Source organism: Falco punctatus (genome assembly GCF_963210335.1).
Source record: "Falco punctatus genome assembly, chromosome: 12".
NCBI classification, from domain to species: domain Eukaryota; kingdom Metazoa; phylum Chordata; class Aves; order Falconiformes; family Falconidae; genus Falco; species Falco punctatus.
Genome location: NC_137592.1, coordinates 12,189,540 through 12,209,653, shown reverse-complemented (window position 1 = coordinate 12,209,653; position 20,114 = coordinate 12,189,540). Strand labels below are relative to the sequence as shown.

General features: G+C 38.9%; 1 protein-coding gene across 2 annotated transcripts in view; it reads left to right on the top strand.

Moving 5' to 3' along the window:
* RMDN2 (regulator of microtubule dynamics 2) overlaps positions 1-20,114 on the top strand; it is a 48,751-nt gene that overhangs the window by 12,601 nt on the left and 16,036 nt on the right. For both annotated transcript variants that reach the window (XM_080408942.1, XM_080408943.1), the window contains exons 6-7: positions 12,460-12,535; positions 14,239-14,316. In XM_080408942.1, coding sequence (XP_080265068.1) covers positions 12,460-12,535; positions 14,239-14,316 — 154 coding nt within the window. The remainder of the gene's footprint in view (positions 1-12,459; positions 12,536-14,238; positions 14,317-20,114) is intronic.

Here is a 20,114-nt window from a genome sequence, read left to right as displayed (position 1 = left end):
CCTCACCTTAATATTTCATTAATCAGTTTTACTGAGCTCCTGATTTCTTTTCTAATATTGTTAACTTTTCCTTTCCATTTTGGCTTCTGTGTTCTTCATTAATCTTGTCATTACACATGTAGGATGAGATCTCACTTAACTTTTACATATCTAAACCAAATCCTTTTATCCCAGACTCCCTTCACAATCTAAAAAGAAGCAGCCACTTCTGGAGTGCAGTTCATCTGAATCCATTTTGCCCATCTGTAATGGGGTGAGAAGAATTTCTCCCGAGGTTCAGCTGACAGCATTTCCATTGCCAATAAAGTGAACACATGTCAGCTAGCTCAGGTTTAGGTACTTGATTAGACAAAGATATTTCATTTCATTAGGTGACACTTTGGCTTGGTCTTTGTCTCCATCTTCAAAGATGGCTATGTTATTGTTCCACACTGTGTTCATGAGTGTTACCGTATTTCTCTGATCCTTTTTTTCCTTCTGTTTATAACAACTAGTGATCCAAACACTCACTTTGTAGCAGTGGGGCACTAGAAGTGGTGTGCTGTGGGAATCTTGACTAAGCTTCACCATCACAGACAGATTTTCATTTGCTCTTTCCCGTATCTTGGAAGTAATGCTGCTGCCTGCCTGGAGGTGAAGCCTAGGTCCCAGGTGTCTATAATGTGGCAGCTTGAGACAGGAGCCTTTGCCCAGCTGTTTGTTAATTCCTATCAGCTGGAGGTTGCCACCATGACAGCAAAACTAACAAAAGAGGATCATCTGAGCATCACTCTGCAGTGCGAGATGATTTGAAGCCCACAGCTTGAACACCTGCTGAAAGCAATTTACAGCCATTTCAGCTGTTTGCCTGTCCACAGCTATGGTCACTTCTTCAGGGTAATGCTGGTGTTTATCTCAGCTAGAGCTGTGTGTATAAGCAACCACAAAATCACATGCAAGCACAAGTCTTGCCCTCCCGCTTCCTCCCCAGCCCACAAGACTTACAAAATCTCCTAGTATAAATACTTCACTGGCAGAAACTGCTGATAAAAGCTTACATGTTGTTCAGGGAGAGGTAGGTGGTCTGCTGGACTTCAGATGTGAAATCCTGTACTGGCAGGCACGTCTAGCAAGGGAAGAATGACGAGTGTAAGACGAGGTTCCAGAGGTTAGCTCAGAAAGCCTCTTTGAGAGGTTTAAGAGGAAAATCTTACATTTTGTGAGCTACCGCTTCTTGTAACAGACAGTGGATTTCTGTATCGTTTACAGTTTTCATCCTTTTTGTATCTGGGTTGCAAATGAATTTGAGGGGTTTATCAGTTACTGTTAAAGTGGTGGCTTTCTAGTGGTATAGATGGATACCACAGATTTGAATAGTTTGATATAATATTTTTTTCTTAATATTTTGTTTTCTTGTCTTTCTTTTCTCAAGTCTTTCTGACTTGATGCATGATTTTGAAAGTGTGATGCCCCATACTGGTTATGCCACTCTGAGGCCCTGACTACTGGGCAGAATGGACTTCCATGCTCCAGGCAGATGTTTGTATGTTTTTGTCTAGCCTGCCAGCTGCTGTTTCAGTCTGTGGTTCCAGTAGATCCTTTTCTGCTGTGTTGCTGCTTAACCAGATGGACTTGTTTTGTAAATGTACATTTCTTTTTAATTCCTTGGTACTTTACACACATTTCATTGATTTTGTGTTGGTTTCAGGCCATTTCCCAAGTTCATTGAGGTCATTTATGTATGTAAATGCTTACATCCTCTCCCAGATTATAATTTTATTTTACATGTATTTTGTTATTTTGTGGGGTTTTTGAAATCGTTGACTTCATTAAAGAAATTACTGGAAGATAATGAACCCAGCACAAAACTTCGTGTGAACCTGTGCATCATTATAGGTGTTCCACAAACCCAGTTCTGCAACCATTTCTACAGGTGATTAGATGATATTTCCATGGTTAGACTTTGAGGAACATCAGGTAGGATAAAGTCAAAAGCCACATAAAGGTCAAATTGTCCCAGTTGTTGCATTCCTCTGATATTCCAGGCTTATTTATCTTGTCAGAAGAGAAAAATGTATTTGTTTGATACTGTTTGTTCATGACAAATTTGTGGTAACTGTTTTGTATGCTTCTGCACTGACAGAAAGAGTAATTTATCTTGGAATGTTAGGAATGAAAGCTTAGGCTGGTTTGTCTGTAACACCTGTCCTTTCCTTTCCTTTTTTTGTAGATAGCAACTATGTTTGCCTTTTTCCTTTCTGCTGGGTCTTTCTGCATTACCCAGGAGATTTTGGTGGTCAGCTGTATGTCAGATCTGATTGTTTGAGTCTGGCTAAACATTATTTTACATGTTAATCCCCATGAACAGGAAATAAGACTTCAGGAAATCTTCCCGGTAGAAAACTGTGCTCTCAAAGTTGTATGCAAACAGAATTTTGCCTAAAATCATAAGTAGATAAGACTGTGTAAACAGAAAACAGTGCAATACAATTAAGGCATGAAGAAATAATATGTAAAAGTAATATGAAATCCATAGTTAAAAAGGATGATAAGAGAGAAAACAAAAATGAAAAACTAGAACAAATACTTACACAAAAATACTGGGATTACTAACAGGTGGTCACTTAAAGAAGAATGGCTTGCCAGTTTTACCTAAGTTCAGCGATGAAGGGCAGTACCCCGCTCCAGATTGACTGTCTCCATTATATGTATCTACATGTGAATGAGGGACTCATCCTCCGCTTACAGGGGATGGAGAGTTGATAGGCAGAATGTGCCATTCGATGTGCCAGGGTATTTGGATGGTATGGCAGACAACACACAGGACCTCCGGGGGTCTGCACCCTTGCAGGCCGGCAGGTGGAAGTGGTGGGAAGCCCTAGGGCATCTCCAGTGGCAATAGGCACCTGTGTCCAGGGTGGGGACCTGTGAATTGAACAGGCTTTCCATTGACTGTAATAGGAGATCCGATATGCAGTTGAGCATCTCAGCACGAAAGCAGGCTCAGTGTGAAAGCAATGCTGTCTCAGACCAAAATCCTTCCTTTTCATCTCTCTGCCAACGTAAAATTTTCTGAAGCTGTATAAGGTAAATAATCTTAGCCTGTGTAAGATAAGCCCATCTGTTTGTTGAACAGTTTTCTTGTTTTTCATATAAGTTTCTCATTCTGTATTAGCTACCTTTCTGACCTTGACTAAGGAAAGTTTTGGTTCATTTCTTGCTAATCTGCACTTTCTTATTTCTGAGGGGGTTTGATATTTCCTATTGGCACATCTGAGGTTTTAACTCATGTTTGGTATAGCTGCTATCTATATTGTCCACTCATGCATTATTTCTGATGTTCTCTTAAACTGCTTAATATATCATGGCTTACTAAATGAGTGAGGATTAAATGATAGGTCTGTTCTTTCCCTGGTCCTGTTCCTTGCTCTCTACTTACAGTTAACCCTTGGGGGTTAGGGGGAAATATAAGTGAAGAAGAGATTTAATTCACCCTTGTTGTTTTCATCTTTTGTCATTATTTCCTCCTTCCTAATTGTTCTATACTTTCACTTCTGTTTCTTTTACTTCTGCTGTGATTATAGCAGCTTTTCTTAGTGCCTCTTAATGTCTCTTGTAAGTTGCAATTCAGTTTGTATTTAGTGTTTCTGATACGTAGATCTTTAAATATGCCATCCAGCTCTGAGATACATATATATCTATATATCTCTTTAGCACCCATCCAATATTCTTAGCTTAGCCGTGTGCTTTGATTTTCTCTTTTAGTGTCAATTACTTTTGGATTTTTAAGTCAATAGAGAACACCTCACTGGAGCTGAACTAGTCTTTAAAATTATTTCCTCTGCAGCAAAAAGGGTCATTTGCTGCTGTGTTTTGCTTTATAGCATGGCACATTTTAATGGTTTAGCCTGTCAAGCAAGGATTAGGGCAATAGACATCTTTGAAAGTTTGAAGCTTATCCCTGCTGCTGAAAAGCTCTGCTTACCACATAAATACATTTTTGTCACACCCTGACTGACATAACTGTTCCAGTAAAGGACTAGTGCAGATGGAGTTCTACTGGCAAAAACATCCCTTTTCCAGAGCAGGGTTTTTCCTGTTTCATGGGAGTTCTATAAACTCTTTGAGAAGTAGAATGTATCTTTTGTCTCCAGCCGGATAATTTAACAGAATGGTCCCATGAGCAAACTCTTGCTAATGTAGGCCTAGAGTTCAGCTGTCTTGCCTTACTTTTCATATTTACTTCGGTTAAGAACAAAAAAATGCCATTTATCTTCTTAGTAGATCACCTGTATTTTTTTATAAAACAGTATCGTGAAGTATATCAACAATCAAAGTGGCCAAATTACTGATCAGAATGCTGACAAATAGCCAATATTCATTGTCAAATTAAATGTGATAAAATATATGCAGAAACAACAGAGCAAATTATCTTGAAGTAGTCAGTTGATTTGGGTAATGAACTTTTGCAGCTGTGAATAATTTTCATATCTAAATCCAGATTTTTGAAAACATGTGATCATACTTAATATTGTAGTTGCCAATGAGATCAAAAAACCTTCAGATTTTTTGAATGGTGACCTCTAAAAAACGGAAGGAAATGGAAACACTGGAAAGCAAAAACATAGCTGTAACCTGTTATTATTTGTATGACCACCCTAAAGAGAGGCAGAGTAAATATTCTGAGTGACTTGTTGCTTTTTTCAACCCATGTCAATGATTCAAATTGTGAAGGAACTTGCATGCAAAAGTTGGCATCAGCCACTTGTAGGCCTTCTTGTTTTTCACAAGCCTCAAACAAAATCTTTTTGTGGGTCAGTGATTCCCAGCTGATAGCCGTGAATCCTCACAGCTCATCTTGGACCATGGAGCATCTTTATTGTCCGGATTTTAATTGGAAGTGCTGTGTGAACAATTTGGTGCTATAGTTGCTTCAGATGGCATTGCTTTACAGCTTTATGATTACAGAAAACACAAAATGTAGAGGCATGTTAATAGTGCTTTTATTTAAAACTGACAATCACTTTTAAGTTCTTTTGCAAAACAAGTGAGTTTTAAAGTTTGTGGGGGGGTCGTTGCTCTTTTTTTTCTTCAAGAGTTTGGAAGAGGTCCAGAAGGCTTTTCTGCTGTTGCCCAGAACCCCACACTTCCTTTTTTGCTGAGGACTTGGTACAGGTTTTGCAAAGAACAGAGAGGTTACTAGATGTGGACAACGTTCATGACATTTGCTTTGAAAGATCATTCTTTGCACTGAGCTTTGGTTCGTTTGCCACAAACTTAGTGCTGCTGTTAAGTTTGGGCTACTCTATAAAACTGACCTGCTAATAGGAGTCACACAGCATGTGTTTCATTTAGATTTGAGTGAGGTTATCAAGTGAAAACCTAGTAATTTTAAGTGAAGACTCCCCCTGAACCACACCTGCCCCTAAAACTTTTCTGTCATGTGCATGTGGGTTGCTCAGAAGCACAGAAACAAGTTTCACAAGCCCAGGGTTGTCCATGGAAGCAGATTCTAGAGCTGACAGTCCCTCGCTGAGAGGGAACACTGCAGAAGAGAATGAATTGGCTTTGTTGATTACATGAATAATTAGAACTTACTTGGGTGTTTTGGCTGACCTGTATTAGTAAGCAAAAAAATGGAGAAGGATATAATTATAGAAATCATATTAGCTTTCGTTAGTTGTAGGTATTTGTTACTCATTTCCAAGACTAGTTCAAAATGTCGACCCCTACGTTCGCTTTGTGCTAAGCTTGTGCCTGGGCTAGACCTGATGTTTAGGGAATCTTTGACTTGCTAGTATGGCTTAGACTTCTGAGTGGACTTGCTGTACTAGATATACAAAACTGAAAGAAGTGATAGTCCCAGGCAGAGCGTGTTGCAGTGAGGAAGTCTAGACATACATACTGTGAGGCTTGTGTGTAACAGTGGAGTATCTCACCAGAAGGTGTTTTGTATTACCTGAGAGCTACAAAGTATTCAGAAATTTAGAAAGTTGTGTTTCTACACAAAGAAAGTATTCAGAAATGTAGAAACTTTTAACTCATGTGTCTTGCAAGCAAAAGATGGTAAAGTCTCTCAGCATAAAGAACTGCTCAGAAGACGGTTCTTAAGAAAGTCAATTACTATTTTGATGCAACCGGGATTATGTTTCTCCTGGGATTCAATCAATGGAATAATTTTTAAGCTTAAGAGGTATTAGTACCCAGCACGATAAAGTCAGGTTCTTAAATGCGTATAACTTGGGTATTTGCAGGAATGTGGGGAGCTATGCAGAAGCAGGAAAAACACAGTTCTTATGGAAGAGCTTTCATATTAGGTGGCGTGTACGTGCAAAGAGATTTTACAGAAACATCCCACAAAGAAATGAATGTGTTGTGTACTCTCAGTAACAGAATTATAATGGATAATTTGTCAGATTTATAGGTGCAATGGCTTAAAAATAATTCTCTGGTGAAACAAAACTCTTTAAAATTACTGAATATGTTGTACAGTATTATCATACTACTGACAACTTTTAAAATTAAATCCATACCATGCATCTTTCTGCCCTTAATTATCCCTTAATTAGACTTAGAAGAGACAAATAACCTAGAAGCTAGAAGCATCTGTTCCTGTTATACAGTCTTATTTTTCAGCAGTTGATACCTTGTGCAGAAATACTTTGAGTCAAAACTTGCTATAACAAGGGTTCGGGTTAGTAGTTATTTGCCCTGCATTTGATTCATGGGAAGACCAAAAAAGTTTTACAGCAATCTTTGTTGTCCAATTTATTTTATGTTGTTTAATTAATTATGCTTAACCTTAGTCAATAATCCTTAAATTACATAATTATTTTGGTAAAAATAATTTCAAATTTCAAATATAGAAAGGCAAATTCAGAAGGCATTTCTGAAAAGCTGTAACTTGTTCTGTAGGAAGTGGATCAGGGGGATCTATAGTTTCTTGTGTATTTCTGGTTAGAGCATTTAAATAAGAGAGAGAATAGTGGTAGGTCACGCATTAGGACTGTGTGGTTGCTGGGGTTAGGGATTAGGTCTGATGAAAGTCACTTTTCATGGGGAAAAAAAAAGAAATCACAGTCTAGTGGAGGGTTGTTTGTTTGGGTTGGTGGTTGGGTTTTGGGTGGGTTTTTTTGGTTTGTTTTTTTTCTTTTCCATAGGGCAGGTCAGTGGAATATTCCAGTTCAGAAATGTTGTTGCAATGCCTCAGGGCATTTGTAGTCTCTTCTCCAAGTTCTCAATCTGTTGATCTTTCTTCTCTGTGTTTCCCTCTCCCCTGAAGCAAGATATCAGATGTTGGCACTTGCATGACAGTAGCCCTTTGCAAGGGACTGAGCTTAGGTCTGTAGTCCAGCCTGTGAGAAGGAGTATCATGCACCCCCAGGGAAAAAGTTATTGAAATAGCAGTGCATTGGTGAAACACTTCAGCACCCTTATGCAAGTGCAAAGGAGGTGGGTATGAAATGTGAAAAGATCTATTTACTGTGAATTTTTTACCAGAATAGTCACAGAGGAAGTAGTACTGGCAATCTAGACCCCTAATACATTTCTGTCAGGGAGAATTTTTGTATTACCATCTCTGAAAGCTATTGTTTCACTCTGTTTCCACATTTCTGAAGACTCTATCTTACCAGTATCTTCAAGACTGTGTTTGCACCTATAATGATTAAAAATGTCTGCTACAACAAATAAAAGTTACATTTCTGGAACACAGAAATTTAACACAGTTGTGGGTTCCACAACCCCAGAAATGCAGAAAATGGCATCCACGTGTTCTACTGGTGAACTTCTGTGAAAATGCATTAACAGCAGCATTTTTCCTTGTTTTGGTATGTTGTATGTGTTGCAATAAATTACTAAGCCAGAATTCTTATATGTCCTTACTTCTGTGTTTTTTTTAAACTAGAATACTGGTTTGGTTCCCATGTTTTTGCAAGCGTCACCTACGCAAGTGTGTCCTACATCTGATGTTTCCCTGGAGCTCAGCTGCAGTGCTTTGGTGAATTTTTTTATATTAAAAACTATATTTCTGCCAATTTCTACAGTGTATGCTCAGTTATATTCCAAGAAGAAGAAGAAGAAAAAAAAGAAAACAAAACAAAGCCCACCTAAACACTTCACTTTGCACCTTGGCGCATTTTACTCTGTATATTGGCAGTCTTTCACATTTTTAGCCACTGCTCCCATACCCTCACCAGCCTGAGGAAGGTGATAGCAAACTGATACTTTACTTTTGCACGGAAACTTAGCGTCAGATGAATTTTTAGAGATGAAATACCATGGAAGGGAAGCGATACAGTTTGAAGTATGCCAAACTGTGATCTCTGGAAGAGTAATGCAACAGGCGTCGTAAACAGTCATATAATTGCAAAATCTCCCTGCATAGGAATTGATATCTCATTGAAGCTGGATTAAAAAGAAAGCCTGAGGGTCTTGGCTGCATTGCAGAGACTGTCAGAATACATAAGTGCGTGAAACTGGTGAGTGAGTGAGTTGATGGCTAAGAAATAAAATGGGAAGCACAGGACTGAGCTGTGCAGAGATGGGGAGATGCAAGAATGCATTCAGAACCAGAATGGAAATGAACTTTCTTTTCGCTGGATTGTTTTTGTGTTACCCACACATTAGTTAGTCTATACTCATAATATCTTACATGCCAAACGTGACGAGGAAGGAGTGAAAAATAGGTATAACACAGATGAATTAAATTATTTGGTTGTTAGTAAATATCACAAACTTTCCTCCTGTTTACAAAGTCATACCAATGGCAATTAAAAACTTTTCTGTTCATACTAGGCCTCTAAAAGGGAGACCTTGAGTTCTAAATGTAAGCCCTGTACCCACACATTTCCAAAGTCTACATGGTTTTTTTTAGAGTTTTTTTAGGTTTTTTTTAGAGTTGGGATACATGGAAGGGGATATGGAAGAGGGAGGAACAAGCCTGGCAAGATGGATGTTAATTCTGAATTTGGCCCTGTGAAATTTGTTAGGGAAAAAGTAAAAGTTGCTATATTTGAGTGTCTTATTGTGGCTTTATCTTAATTTGAAGCTTTAAATCTCTTCTGTAAATCCATCTCATATGGGATAAACTGTGGTTGCCAGAGTCTGTGTTGGTAGCAACTCTGCATTTTTGATATTAAAGTTCGGATTGCTTGCAAACAGACTTGATAAAATTTTCTGGATCAACCTCTGTTCTTCTTTTTGCAGCAGGTAAAGTATGGTCCTTACAGTTTTACTGTGTCTGAATATGTGTAGAAATTCTGGAACACCAGAAGGGAAAACCTTAATTCACCTTGATCTGGACCCCTCTACGTGAGGGCTGCGTAGGCACTTGGCATCCAGTGCTGTCGACTGCTGTTTCTTGCAAGTCTGAGTTTCAGAGACATCGCTTGTAGCAAAGGGACGTGGTGCTGGCTTATTACTGCGTTAGGTTAATTGTACTTGGAAAAGGAGCATTAATTGTGGATGGTTGATCTGTATGCTTGTGGGGGTAACTTTTCTTCCACCTGGCAATATTTTAATTTTTTTTGTGTTAACAGAAGTGCTCTGTCCTAGTGAGATTATGATCATTCTTTAGATGATATTTAGATGATATCATGATCATTGTTTAGCTGACATGTCTGTGGCTGGTGTTTGATGTTACGTGGGAGCAGCGTTGGGTCACTTCCCTGCAGCGCCTTGTTGGTACGGTTTTCTCTGTGATTTTTCTCCACGGAGGTCCGAGCCGTATTTTAACCTTGGCATTCAGAGGGCGTGAGGCAGGCGGTGGCCCTGCAGGCAGCCAGCAGCCGTTCCTCTAACAGAAGCACGTACCTTGCACCCGTTTCACAGGACATTTGCACGTTATTGTATGGCAATTTTTTTATTTCTCCCCTCCTAATTTTTCTAATAGCGCACAAGGTGGCGATGTAAAGGCGCTGTGAGAGGCCGGTGCCCCGGGGTGCCTGCTGTGCCCGGGTGTCACCACGAGGTGGGGCAGGTGACAAGGCAGCGGGAGGCTGCGGGACCCCGCGCTGCCCCCCCCCCCCCCCCCCCCGCCGGAGGCCACCGGGGAACGTGGACTGAATGACAAGGACCTGATGGCAGCATCTCTGCTTAGTTCCATCCTCGTTTCCTCTGATTGTTGGTGGCACAGGTTGCCCAGAGATGCTGCCCCATCCCTGGCAGCGTTCAAGGCCAGGCTGGATGGGGCTGGGAGCAGCCTGGGCTGGTGGGGGGTGTCCCTGCCCGTGGTGCGGGGGTCGACTAGATGGTCTTTAAGGTCCCTTCCAACCCAAACCATTCTGTGGATCTATGATTAATGCTACCCTTTGCATCAGTGAAAATAAACTTTGCGCTTCTTAAAAAAACTTTTTGAAAATTATTTAAAATGCCTAAAAATATTTTCTGGGGAAAAAAAAAATATATATATTTTTTTTTTAGAAAGGAAATGAATATCTGAAATACCATAGAACTCCAAAAATTAAATAATTGATTTATACCAATTGCCGGCTTAGCCCACTTCAAAAGTATAAAAAGGAGTAAAAACAAAACAACCCAACACTAATACATGAAGGACATTCTTATTTTTTCGTATTTAAAGTTAGTATGTTGGCTTATTTTTCATTCAGTGAAAAATTTATTGGGATTTCCCTCCCCAGAGATTTTAGCTGTAAGTGGAAGTTTTTCTTTGAACTGGTTTAAACTAAGACCCTCTTTCTTGTCACGCTCAGACAGAGAAATACTGCAAGATGCTGGATTAGCTTGTTCGCTTTTCATTGTTTTCTTTTGTAGCAGCAATCCGTTTAGCTATGGTATGCTGAGTTTATCTGATTAGCACTTAATGAGTGAAAGCAGTAGGGGAAATGTTGCCTGAGTTACTTCAGCTTAATAAAGTTTTCAGTACCTTCCCCCTCTTTCTAAATACCTGAACTTTCCTGACCCCCACCCCTTGCTTTTTCCCCCAGTCGCAGCCCTTTCCCATATGAAACGCGCTCCCCCTGCAGCCTTAGCTGTCAGAAGCAGTGGTGCCATTAGCTGGATTTTGTTCGGTGCACACTGGTCACAACACACATCCTGCTCAACAGTGTTTGACAGTCTGTCTGCAGCTCTTAGAAATTCAGCTACCGCTGTTGTGCCGACACGCATGCCTTACCTGGGAACACTCACTGACTGAAAACGCAACAACCTGTAGCATGAATATTTCTAATGTAAAACCATTAGGTATTGCTGTAAGCAATAAAGTAATTTCTATGGTTATGGTAGTGGTGACATTTTAATGGGGATTCACTGGAGCTTGAATAATTACATTATGGAAAGACATTCAAGAAAGCTGAGGTTTAGTAATGCTTAAAAACGGGATGTGCTATTACAGATTGCAGGTCTGTTACCATAATTAACTCCATCAATTTCTTGCCTAACTCTCATGTTTTTCTCTGGACTTCAACTTGATTTCCCTCTTTAAGGTTTAATTTTTTTGATATTGCATTGTAAAATCTTTAATACAAAAGCAGAAGTCTGAAAAATCTAGAGAAATAATCTGTATTAGTTTATGCTGCTTAAATATATCTTTTGTAGTTCTGTTAGTTCTATACAGAAATGTAAAGTTGTCTTAATGCCAAAGAAAATGGGTCCAAAGAAAGTACAGTTGACATCTGTGCAAGAGATTCCTTATGTATGGTAGGTTCTATAGCTGCTGAAGTAATAAGGAAAAAGCAATAGAAATTAGGCAGGGTGTCAATAAGATAGTGTTGCTTAGGAAACCTGATTCTTTATAGGTAGGGACCTCTGAAAATATTATCAGTTATACCTGCTTAACAATGCAAATTTTTTGTAGAAATGATCTCACATTTCTTTTATCCCTGTCATTGTCTCTGATTTATAATAATAATAGTAATGATAATAATAATAATCTTAGCAGCAGTAATAGCAGTAGTGATCATGTTAGAGCAGAATGTGTGGGTATGTTTTTATAAAATTTTAAAGATATTAAGAGCACTAGAGGTGCATACATGCACCAAGGTGCATAAGAAGGATAAAAGATGACGGTGAATGATTTTTGAGGTCTGCACAGCTTCTTGCTGAGCACACCATGAGGATTTGCCTTCCTGTGTGAGGTACCGTGGCTGATGGTGTTCATTTTCCCGGTGCATTGCAATGCAGAGCACAGTGTGTCCAGTTACACTGCTGTCAGTGCTGGAGCCAGCCTGGAAGTGTCACAGTGTGAATTGAATAGTGGAAATTCTCAAGAAGAAATCCGTTTTTTCACTTCACTGACAGCCCTAACAATGTCATTTAAACTTCTTGTTTCCATTGTCGTTTTGTCTTGTTTGTCTGTACCTTAATATGTACGGCCCATGCCAAACTTCTATCCAGCCATCAAGATGGAAGAAAAACAGGTCTTAATCTGTGAATTAGGTATTGAAATATTTTGTAATTTGATTCAAAGGTTTATTTCAATCACAAAAAGTATGTGTGTGTGTTTTTCTTTTCCCCTCTCAGGTTTGCAATTATGTGTGGCTATATGTCTCAGTTTGAAAGTGTACAAAACAAAATCAGGAATGGTTATCTCTTTAAGGTATGTTTTTGTAGGTTTTTGGGTTTTTTTAAGCTATTCCTTTAAATTATTTCCTTATATAGTATCAAAGACAGACTTTTCCAATGCAGTATTTCAGCCTCACAGGTCTATTTTTGTGATGATCTTAAAGTGAAAAAGTTTTTTTTATGTATGTGAATAGATTATATGCTTACAAAATTTAAGAATTGAGGTAGGATTCTGGGAACAGCACTAAGATTTCTCTTTTAATTTGTAGTCAAAATTGGGGAGGAAAAGGGAGTAACAATTCAGTTTAGAAAATAGAAACATAGGAACTATTAAGTGTTGAACTAACACAGCTCTGCAATCATCCTTCATGCCACCCCTAAAAAGTAATGCTTGTTTTAACAATGTCCTTTCAAAAGTAATTGTGTTTTTGAAGAGTCAACAGTTTGTGTTATATGTGCTACTCTCCTGCTCCTTGTCCTTGGCGTTGCTCAGGCGCTTTCCATCCCTTGCCCTCTGGGCCCATGTCCTCCCTTTCTACCTGTCAACGAGAGGCAGCAGATGTGTTCCACTTCCCCAGGAGGGCCAGGATGGGTCCCCATCACATCATGTCCGTGTAAGGGCTTGCAGCGTTGAGAGCTTTCCTATGAGAGAGCATTAATTACATCTGAGCTGTGCCAAGTGAGCTAAGCTCCAAGCACTGGGACAAGCTGGGAACGAAGGGAAAATGACAAATAACACAAGTGCTGCCGTTGTTTAAGGATGGAGTTTAAAAAGAGCCCACAGTGTTAGCAGTAGCCTTCTCAGGGAGGTTTTCCTCTTCACAAGTAATTACCGGAATCAATGTGAAACATTTGGAAATGTTAAGGATTTGGGAAAATAATAGCATGAAAACATAGCTCCTATCTGAATAGTTTGTGGACAAAATGTCTGAATAATAAGCTCTTAAATGTGTGTGACAGATATTTTAGTGACTGGGTTAATTAGAAAAACAAAGATAACTGGTGGGGGGGAAAAGAAGCCTTGGTAGTTAAATTTATTTTGAGAGACAAATAGTAGTTAGGGGTGAAATAACACATTTCTTTTTTTTCTCCAAGCTTACGTTGAGCAATAAGAGCTTTCTTTAGTAAATTAGAGAAATAAAGATACTCATGACCTGTAATGAAAATGGTTTTGGAAGAAGCACCTCATCAGTACCTTCTAGGTTTTACGGTTTCACTATAAACAGAACCATTTTATTTTCTGAATTCCACATTATGGTAACAGTTTGTTGTGTCATGTACTGTTTCGTTGGGACAGTCACATTCCAAGGTGGAAGAGGCTATGCTTTCTCTCGGATGATGGGTGCTGGCATGAAAGATCTATCAAAGAGTGGTTGCTTTCTCAGTGATGCGGTGTGTGACAGTTTCCTAATACTAACTGTAAATAAAACTAATTTAATTGAAGTGGTTAGCCTTTTTAAGACCACAGTTCTTGAGTTCTTTGAACTTTAGAGCTGCTTAGTCATGTTCTAAATACAGCGTGCATTCCTGCATTGTGTGCAAAGTTGCTAAATAATTTTGCTTGTGGTTTTCCTCCATGAGGAAGGGGGTTGCTAGTTAAAATAATTTACATTGTTTGAAAAGAATTGCAGCAGAAGAGAATTTCTGAATTTGTTTATGATTTGCAGCAAACATCTTAGAATGTAAACACACTTGCCAAACAAACATCTAAAGTGACACTGATTTTCTTCCTAATAGGAGCACCTAGACAAAGCAATTGAACTTAAGCCTCAAGATCCCTTTTTATATTACCTAAATGGAAGATGGTGCTATTCAGTAAGTTGTTTTTTCTCTAACATATTAATTGAGTATACTGAAAAGTGATAATGCATTTGAAATGAAATAGTGGGTCTTAAAGCAAAGTAGGTGTTTATTGAAGTAGATGTTCTGAGCGAAATGGAGCAGTGCATTTACATTTTCTGAATTATCTTCCACGTGTGTGATGTTAACTGCTGACCATTCCTGTCATGTGCATTAAGTAAGCTGTGCTTATGTGTCCTTCATTGTTGTGTTCAGGTTTCTTATCTGAATGTATGAATGAAAAATAACTGATATTTGGAAGGGAGGAAGAGTGACCTCTTGGTTTCAGTTCTTTGTTCTGCCACAAATTTTCTGTGTGACTTGGGCTGGTAACATAGCCTTTTGGTAAGTTTATTCCCCATCCATAAGTGAAGTTAAAAGCACTTAATGTGCTGAGGGATTATGTCTTTGGCAGCAAGATTACCATACTGGTTTGGCAAATTCCAGGACAATGACACAACTAGGATGCGGGTATAAAAACGTGATTCACCAAAAAGTTTTGCAAGAGATACAATTTTTGTTTTGCCAGCACAACAGGTGGTTTTGAATGTTGCGTTAATGACATAGTGATAAGTACTCATATATGAAAAGTTAAAATAAATGGTTTACATGTTTAGCTGTTGATTAATTTATTAATTTTTTGTAGAAAAATGGTGCTTGTGCTTGTAATATGAGAGCTGCCTTATTCTAAAGCTCACATCTTTGATGGCTCAGATGGCTATCCTTATTGCTTCATCTCTAATGCTGTGAAGAATCTTTCATCAGAAGAAAATGTTCTTGCATAGTCTACACTCTAAAAGATCGCTGGGAGGCTTCTTAGAATAATAACTGCTAATGCGCAATGAATGCCAGCCCTGCCTTTTTCCTCCAGCTACTTCCAGTGCTAGTCACTACAAAGTGCCTGCAAACTGAAAAGGAGTTGCTGTGATACATTGCAGACTTTGTCTTTATCTGCAACAAGACTTAATGCAAAGTAATCTTTCAGCAGTTTTTTCAGATCATATGTTTAACTTTCAAAGAGCTTTCAGCAACTACATTTTTTCTCAGTTGATTTGTATAAGGAATGACACCAACTTTTTCAAAGAGCTTTTCATTTTGCATTTTGTCACACTGTATTCTTGAATACTAGCATTAGCTATGCAAAAGTGAGTTGCTGAAGATTGTCCTATAGTATGCTTGCTGTCCTACCTTTGAAGAGCATCTCTCTCACCAGTGATTCCCTAAGTGCTCTTTGCTGTGCTGTGTCCAGCAGCTGACTGCGGCTTCCTTTTATGTCAAATACTCCCAGATATTTTTCATGGCTAATTTCTCACTTGAGCTATCATTTTTGGAAACTTAGCATGTGATCTCAGTATATCTCACTTTGTTCCTGTTTTACTGTTTTTTTACTCTTGTTTCATTTTAGTGACCACTGCCAGTCCCTGACTGAGTAATACCTGTGGTGTATTGCACTGTATCGTTACAAACTCATGTTCCACGCTTGCAACATCTATGCAAATCTTCCTTACTGAACACTGAAGCCACAGATTAGCATTTGCTTTAGAGTATGACGTGACCTGCATTTTATTAAGTGCAACAATCTGCCTAAACAGATGTAGCCACTGAAATACTTAAGGATTGATATCTGATTTTTCTTTTTCTTTTTCTTTCTTTGCCTTCTGTGACTGCCATGACAAAATAGCAATCTGAAACACTTTGAGTAGATTTTCATATTAGAAATAAATGCAAGTATAGGACTGAATAACATTATGTTTTAACTTCTGGGGTTGTCAGCTCTTAAAAACTTAATGTCTTTTGCACTTTCAGTAGCAGAATGAGGCCATCATTTGGGATGTTATGCTTTAAGGTAGTTTTAAGGCTCTGCTATGAAAGCTAGATCTTAACCCCAGCCCAGTGAAGTTGACAATATCCTCATTAGTTTTACTAGACTGGATGAATAGGTTTCTATGCTGATCCACTAATGCAAGTTTTGGCCTTTCATGTGATGCAGATAGTTGTAAGAGCTTGTGGAAGATGTGGCAAATTCCTTAGCCCTATTCTGCAGACGGTGATGTCTCATGCTGTGGCAAGTCTCTCAAAAGTAGACTGTTGACTGTGGCATTGGTTCCAAATATTTCTTCAGGGTAGGGATTATGATAGGGTCCTTGAAAAATAAATTTATCATTCCTTCTCTGTACTGGAACCTGTAGATGGAGTGATAATGCTCCTCTTAGACCCTCTGGTTTTTCTGTTTAGTTTAGCTGCAGTTGAGCTTGGGAAAGAAGTTCAAGAAGAAAAAGGGAAGGCTGAGAAAAGAATGTTAGTTTTTACATTTAGCCTAGCTGACTTTGGGGTCAAATTAGGATTAGCCATGATATTTGTCCATTCATAAGTGTTGCTTCCAGGAGTATTGTTGTCTAATTTTAGTCATGTATTCTTTTACTGAAGCAGCGTAGTTAAAGATACCTAGTGCTTAATACTTTATAGGCTTTGGTAACACTACAGGGAAACCTGATGTACTTAAATCTTCCTAGTGTAGTCAGACATTTCTCATTCACTCCCCATTTAGTCTTGGGGGATCTCGTTATTATCTTCTAGCACTGTTTGGGGGGCTGACAAACGGAAAAAAATAGCTATAGCATAAGAGAGTGTAAAAGGGGATGCTTCAGGTGTTGTAACTCAGAGTTCCAATTCATTTTCACAAATGACAAGCAGTTGAACAGACTTTTAGGGAAAAATTGTAATAGAGGCAAATGGAGCAGATTTATTGAAGGCTGAAATCTGTATCTAGAGACTGCACGCTGTACTAGTAAAAGCTATTTGATCTGTGGGGTTTTGCCAGAATTTGGCTCTGACTGCCATTTCTCACCCTCCTCAGTGTAACACAGTCCCTTGCAAAGAGCAATGGTACAGCAATGCCAAATTTTTTACTCAGCAGTTGTTCTTGCTGGGCCAGATTTGAAGCTAATGCGAAGTGCCTTAGTGCCTTCCAGCAGGACAAAAGTGCTGGATTTTCACTGCCTTGCAGCAGTGGGGGTTTGTCTATGATGCAAAGCCAGTGACAATGGTGTGCTACCTCGTCTAAAAAACAATTTTTACTGTTTCTTATTTCTCTCACCATTATAAAGCCAGTAGAGCTATACAAAACAGGAAGATTCTGTTTGGATGTGTATATCATCTCAGCTTTGTTAGAAAATTACGTCTGGTATTGCGATCAGGCAAGATTTTCACCAATCGTTTCAGAGATGTCATGGTGGGCAAAATTTTGCCTGACACCTGCTGTGTTTAGAAGAAGCCAGGTATAGCTCTGATGCTTTTTGTTTTGTTTTGCAGAGGTCACAGGAGGGAAAATGCCCTGTTTGTTTATGGATTGAGCAAACATAACTGAATGCCACTAGTAATAGATAACTGCAGAACCATACCAAATGTTATTTTAATACTGCCTTTCCCAGAGCTCATATGAACTTCTGTGTGGTGGTAATTTTTTTCCAGGGTAGCTTTAGTGATAATGGATAATAGGAAAAGATGATTACCATGTAAGTGTAATGAAGATACTTTATAATATCTAGTAAGCAAAGTAAACCAGTTTTTAGTATGTAAAAGACATGTTACTATTCCAAAGAAAAACTGTAGCACAACAATTTTTATTTAAATGTCTTTGATGGATGAAGCTTTTCCTTCTCAGCCTTCTGTGACAAAACCAGGCTTTGTTAAGTATGTATCTTTTAGGGAAGGTTTAATGTTTTAAGTATATGCTTGGGTTGGTTCATATGATGTAAAATAAGTACAGTGTTTAGGGGCCTTTCAAGTTTCAGCTTTGTTTTTGTTAAGAGAAAGTGAAATCTACTTTGCTCTTCAGATCAGCAAGAAATATTTATTAGAAGTGAATTGATCCGTAGTGTGTGGTGTATGGGAATTAGTTTTCCTTCCTTAGAGTTTTGGATGCAATTATCTGTTAATCCTTTATAATTGTGTGTTTGTCAGTTGTTTTTTTTTAGTGTGTTAATGTTTAGAATAGATTTTAAAGCACAAGATTTTTATGTTAAGACTTACGGCTACTTGCAATTACAGGACTGGCGTAGAACAATGTATATTTGTGAAACTGGACCAGAGCCTCTAGTAAATGCTAGTGGGGTGTTAAAAGTCAGTTCTCTTGGGATTTTCTTTTTGCAGGTTACATGTCATGTGTTGGATTCAACTGTGGCGTATCCCAGTATCTGGGTTACACAGATTGACCCGTTTCCTTTGTCTGTGTGCTCTCTAAGTCTCTTTCCTTACTGGAAAGTGAAAAGCCCAGGGAATTCAAGTTGGATAAATGCCTGAATGGCTGTGCAGACTGTCCTGGTTCCTCAGCTGGCAAAAAAAGAGAGTATTTATGTTGGAAGCCAATATTTTAAAACTGCTGTCCAGTTACTTAATCTCTTCCAGAAGTAAAAACATTGCAAAATTGTTTAATACAATTTTACATTATATATTGTAATAAAAAAGAAAAAGAAACTCTCTGGAGATATTTAAGTAGGTGCTATTAATATTTTACTGAAGCTGGATCAATGGGATGATTTTCCTTTATGGAAGACAATTGTGTGGTCTGTCTTCAGTGAGCTATTAGCAAGGGAACATGGGAGGAACAAATCCTTTAGGGCTGCAAGTCAGTCCTGGCTGTATTTTCATTCCAAGTGGGTTAGTTTCCTTGGTACCAACATCCTGGAATTTGAAAAGATCTGTCAATGGGCAGGGTTTGTGTCTCATCAAAAACAAGCAGAAGACAAAAAACCAAATTCCAGCCAGTGTTTTAGTTCGTATGTGATTTTTGCTGATCCTAGGCTAAAGGAGAGAACGGGATGTTAGGAAATCCCTTTTCCCAGTATTTAGGGGAGAACTACATTTTCTGCCTTGGTCTTCAGAAGAACAAGAGGCCTGGTAGGAGCATGCTGGGTACAAACTTTACAGTCAGCTGCATTAAACTCTGTGGGTGGCTTTCTTCCACCTCAGGTATTAGTAGAGATCTGTGTAGAATAAATGCATAAGAGCTTGTTGTTTGACGGATCTATAGGACAGATTGAGACAAGTATCTCTGTTAGCTTTGGGGTGCTGAAGTGTGGCCTCTCCTTGGCAGAGGCCAGGCTGTTGTGACCCATGCCCCTCCAGCCCTAGGGATGTTCAGGAGTTGGCTGGTGCTCCCTTGGGCTTTTGGTTTTGCTGGAGTGAGTGGGACTAGCTCTCCTCATGTGCAGCAGCTGGGGAGTGATGTTCCTCAAGCGACCCAGTACATTAAAACCCGATATTCTGTGGTAACACAGTGTGCCTTGCAGTGCTCTTGTGAATTTTCAGGCTGCTGGGGAGACTGACATCAGGGCTGGGGAGACCTGAAAAAACAAAACTCACTTGAAGTTTAGAAGTCATCTGCAGGGCAAGGACAGTCTTCATTCTTTAATTTTGTTGTTGTAGCTATTACTTGCTGCAGTGGCTGTTTTTCTTATTCCTTTCTGCTGTCCTATACCATTCTTGGAACATGCATTAAGTGAAATCATTGTTGTGCTGAAGTTGATAACAGTTACAGTCTCTGTACTTGACTTTGTATGGACCTCCACATATGCTTTGCACTATTTGGAATAACCTTGACTGTAAAAGTCAAATTTGCACTACACTAGAGCATGTTACACCAGGGTTTCTGTTGCCTGCGCTTGCTCATACACGGAGAATGCTTAATAAAGTTGGTATAGTAGGAATGATGATTCCGTGTCACTAAACGTGGCGTAAGATTTGCTCTAATAAAGTTATTTCAGATTAAAGAC